The sequence below is a fragment of the Penaeus japonicus genome, unplaced genomic scaffold, assembly GCF_977035675.1.
Source record: "Penaeus japonicus unplaced genomic scaffold, GWHDUDI00000001_assembly GWHDUDI00000026, whole genome shotgun sequence".
Taxonomy (NCBI): domain Eukaryota; kingdom Metazoa; phylum Arthropoda; class Malacostraca; order Decapoda; family Penaeidae; genus Penaeus; species Penaeus japonicus.
This window is the reverse complement of record NW_028234428.1, coordinates 3,294,125-3,299,124: the sequence shown is the minus strand read 5'-3', so window position 1 is coordinate 3,299,124 and position 5,000 is coordinate 3,294,125. Positions and strand designations below refer to the sequence as shown.

The following is a 5,000-nucleotide window of genomic DNA, read 5'->3' as shown; positions in this document are numbered from 1 at the left end:
AGTACATCCTGAGTGAGACTTATAGGCAAGATGATATGGGATGAAATAAAGTTCTAGTAAACTCTGTCACAGCGTCAGAGGAATATCATTTGCTAACTTTTTTATTCCAAGCATAAATTCTTTTAAATTATTAGACCTCCCAATACTTCAATAAGGAAAACTGTAAACTTCCCATCTACAGTTTGGATAAACAATACTTGAATGTATGAATAATAATACAATATAACAATAATATTCATTTATTCAAGAAAAAGGGAACCGCTAGTTTGTTCTTTTTCACATATTCAAGACAACCTTAATTGAAAAAAAAACAACAATTTTACATCACTTGTGCAGGTTTTTACAAATATCATACAGGCCATTCAAGAAAACAATATATAATAAAATTCTTGTTACATTTCTGAATACAACTGATTTATCTGATAAAAAAAGACAACAGTACACCATTTTATCCACATCCTAATTTGCACAGGATGCTTACCAACCACTCTTTTGGAACTTGTTATCTTCATTTTTAAAATACCTACAAGACACTAAGTATAAACAAAGACCAACAAGTATATCACACAACAAAAACTTTTACAACTTTTTTGTGGTCATTATGATTCACAGCAAATTGACATTTATTATTGAATAAACTTAAAAGATATAAAGTTCACAAACATTACATGTACACCAATAATGAATAAAGAACAGGTCTACTTAATCATCACATAAAAATAAACATGGATTAATGTGCCACCATTGCTACCAAAGCCTAATAACAACTGTTTTAGATTTTGATTTGGCAATGTCAGTAAAAAAAAAAAAAAAAGTAAACTAACAACAAAACTTCATTTCACCATTAAATACAACATATATGTGTGTGACTGTATTTGCTTTCTAAGCATTCATTTGAACTCCACTCACTAACGCTCATACGATGACCATTATCAAAAACTAAGACCACCATTAGGATACTGCACGGATGCCTAAGACTCCTGCGGCCTCAGGTCTTACAAGATTTGAGCACGGCTAAGGCACAAAAAGGAAGTTATCCGTGACCTGTTTTAAATTCCTGACTAGTAAAGTACAGAACAGGTTGAATACGATTTTATAAAAAAAAAAAAAAAAGGAAAGAGAGAAAAATGAAATGTTTCTCCCTGTGACTCTACCATGATTGATATTGTAAGGTGTGGACTCTTTCCTCAGCCCAATAAACATATTATTACAAGCCATAACTATTTCTTTTTGTTTTTGTTTTTCTCTGTGTGTGCTACTGGTTTCCTGAAATAGTAAAAAGAGAATAGCACCAGTTACCAGCAAAAAATAATGAGAAATGTGACAAAAGAATAAGCACCATAAAAAAAAAACATAGTCAAATTCCAAAATTCAAATAAGACAATCTGAGAGTATCAACTATGATCCCAAAACCTCATTCTTGCTAGATTATAGAACTTTCACACATACTATCAACAAATTTCTATCCTATATCTTTACAGCAGAAAGTCTGACACTGGCACCATCATTAACAACAGTTGATATAAAAATATTGAAGATGGCTTCGTGCACCAGTCACATGTGACTCCCTATCTTGAAAAAAATACTAACAGGAAAAGCAAAAAAGTAACTTTGCCACTGTCTACATTTCCAGCTATTCACTCATAAAAGTTTCTTGTATTGTCTTCAAGCTCAAAGGAAGCCCACTGATGTACTGACAAATAAGGGCCACAGCATATTCGACTGATCAATTCCATAAAAGAAAAGAAAAAATAAATCTGTTTTTTATCAGTAAATAAAAGCTGTCCATCATCACCATCAAAACGAGATGTTTCCTTCTTGTGTCGGAACCAACAGTATGTATGTATGTAGGTTTGTATGTATGTATATACATATAGGTATATATATATATATATATATATATATTATATATATATATATATATATATATATATATATATATATATATATATATATATATATAAAAGATAATCTCTGTCTCATCATTATCTATCAGATATTATCAATCAAGGTTACCCCTCACTTTAAATCATGTAAAAAGAAAGAAAAAACAACAGAAAATGGGAGTGGGTAGGTTAAACAGTGGCAGTGTATCTGCCGGATGCCAGTCCCATCATTGTATACAATATAACTCTCCTTTCATGAGCCACTCCCATCTTTCATGAGATATCAAAATATCCACATCCTGTAAACCATGAGTGATGCTGGGATTAACTATAATCTGTCAGCAATGAAAAGCAAGAAGAGGAAACAAACAGAGAGTGGGAAGGGTTGACTAAAACTTTCTGACATTTGAGACTATATCTTGGTTTCTGGAGAGAGGTAACAGATTTTTGACTGGCAGACACTACAACTTTGGAAAGTTATCTGGAACTGAATCTTAACATAATTTACAAGACTGTTGTATATAACAAAAGAGAGATCTAAGAAAAGAAAAGAAATGAAAAAAAAAATGCAGTATCAAAAGACATCATAAGCATCTCTACACCAATTGAACTGAATTAAAGTTGTTGTTCTCTGCCCTGTTTGTTCTATCATTGAAATTGTGACTAAACTTATTTACTTAAATAAGTACCTTGTTTAAGATTACTAAAGAAGGAAACACTACTGGCCACCTAAGGAACACAAGCACATGAGTTAAAATTATATTGCGGACAAGGAAGTCCTTTCTTCTTCTGTGAGCTCTGGGTGCCACACATCCACTATGAGGATCAGCCGCGGTGAATCACCTTCATGCCAGACTTCGTGTTCCCAGCTGTCATCAAACACAAAGACTCTCCCTTCAGCCCAGCTTAGATTGGTGTCACCCACTCGCAAGCGTAGCCCTTCAGGTATGAGTAGACCCAGATGAGCTCGTAAGCGACAATTGGTTGGGCCAGTGTGAGCATGGACATGTGTGCCAGGGTACATGACACTAAACTTCACCTAGAGTGGAGAAAAAACAAAACAAAAACAAATTAGTATCTATATGACTAAAAAGAAATGAGTGTAACTTATGACTAATGTGACTTGATGCTCAAATTGTAGCCTGTAAACCATAGATTATCAGTACAATTCTAATATAACTAAAATACTGCAAAAAAACACCCAACTATATTAATAAATATAGTAAAGTATAATCCTTAGTTAGAAAAAGAGACTTTAACACACATCCCCAACAAAAGATGCACATAGAACAAAGCCAAAACACATTTAGATCTACCTGTCCACGCTTGCATCCTGCAGCAGGTTTAAAGCTTTCTACAAGTGCACATGTCTGAGGGGTCTTTGCACAATTTGCTGTTATCTTCCTTCCACGGGAGAAGATCTCATATTGCTTCCAGTCACCCGTATCTTGGAGGTTCTCTGCTTCCGGGCGGAAACCATCCTGGGGTGGTTGAGCTAGTGCCTCCAAACCTTCCTTTCGGATTATTAGCCAGTTCTGCTCCAGTTTTCTGAAAGGTAGATGCAAATATCATTTTGTATTAAAAAAAAAAGGTTTATGTAAAAATTTCTTACAAATGTAGAAGCGCTTGGAAAAAAAAGATCTCTGATACAAAAAAAATATTTCATCAACATGAAATTACATTCTTTCCTCTAAAAAGAAAAATGTTGAAAATTTCCCCAGATAAAGGGTGAAAAGATAAAAAAAAAAAACAACAACAGAAGAAAACAATCAAGCAGCAAAATTTACAAAAGCCTACTTACCTGAAGAACTCCTGATATGTTGTCTCCTCCTGTGCCCAGACAGGCTGGGAACGAAGCCTGTCCACATTGTACAGCGACCGTTGGTATCGGCTGAGGAACAAACCCTTCTCCACAGCAGCATCATACAACTGTGGGCAGATGGGAGAAGGGGATGAGTTTAGAGGGGAAGGCAGATTTGTCTGAAAGGGAGGGAAAAGAAATGGGAGGGTTTGGAAACAAGAAGGGGAGAGGGAGAGAGCGATGGAAGAAGAGTAGGAGACAAAAAAAAAAGGAAGAGTAGGAAGAAGAGAATTTGAACAAGAGAAGGGAAGAAGGGAGAGAGGACGGGGAAAAATGTAATCAGAAAGAGAGAGAGAGAGAGAGAGAGAGAGAGAGAGAGAGAGAGAGAGAGAGAGAGAAAGAGAGAGAAACTGAAAGAGAAACAGAGAGAGAGAAAGGGAAGCAGAAAAAGAGAGAGAAAGAGAAAGGAGAGAAGAAGAGAAAGAGAAACAGAGAGAGGAGACACAAGAGGGAAAGAGAGGGAGAGGGAGAGGGAGAGGGAGGGAGGGAGAGAGAGAGAGAGAGAGAGAGAGAGAGAGAGAGAGAGAGAGAGAGAGAGAGAGAGAGAGAGAGATTGAAACAGAGAGAGAGGGAGAGAGAAATGGAAAGAGAAACAGAATAAGAGAGAGAGAGAAAGACACACAGAAACAGAGAGAGAGGAAGAGAAAGTGAAGATACAGAGAGAGAGAGAAAGATATATATAGAGAGAGAAGGAGACACAGGGAAGTAGAGAAGAGAGATAGATGAGAAAAGAGAGAAGAGAGAAGCGAGAAAAGATGAAGAGAGAAACGAGAATAAAGAAAGAAAGAAAGCAAAAAAAAAAAAAAAAAAAAAAGAGACACAGGAAGTAGAGGAAGAAAGATAGTATTATAAAAAGCGAGAGAAGAGAGAAGCGAGAAAAAAAAAAAAAAAAAAAAAAAAAAAAGAAAGAGCAAGTAAAACGCATTCTCGACCAAACACAATGTCCTCATACATGAACGCATATTAAAGATATCTACAAATACGAAAGAAAAATTATTGAAAAAAATGTGAGTGAGATACTACCTTGTATGCCTCCTCCGTCTTCCCTTCCCTCTGCAGAGCATCCCCGAGATGGAAGTAAAAACGGCCATCCTGTGTGCCCTCTGCACCGCTGCTAATGCCCTTCTGCATGTACTCGATACCGGCTGTATTATTATTGTATGTCGTTTTCAATACAAATCCGTAATGTACCTAGGGAATAAGGATGTAAAAAAATAAATATATGTGACATTACAAGGAGAAACTTGTAGTGT

General features: G+C 35.8%; 1 protein-coding gene across 1 annotated transcript in view; it reads right to left on the bottom strand.

The window, feature by feature from the left end:
* Positions 1 to 223: 223 nt before the first annotated feature.
* LOC122249785 (uncharacterized) overlaps positions 224 to 5,000 on the bottom strand; it is a 36,544-nt gene continuing 31,767 nt past the window's right edge. Inside the window, exons 7-10 of the mRNA XM_086551852.1 lie at positions 4,771 to 4,938; positions 3,688 to 3,815; positions 3,203 to 3,434; positions 224 to 2,925 (exon numbers count right to left, since the gene is read on the bottom strand). Coding sequence (XP_086407978.1) covers positions 2,644 to 2,925; positions 3,203 to 3,434; positions 3,688 to 3,815; positions 4,771 to 4,938 — 810 coding nt within the window. The 3' untranslated portion in view covers positions 224 to 2,643. The remainder of the gene's footprint in view (positions 2,926 to 3,202; positions 3,435 to 3,687; positions 3,816 to 4,770; positions 4,939 to 5,000) is intronic.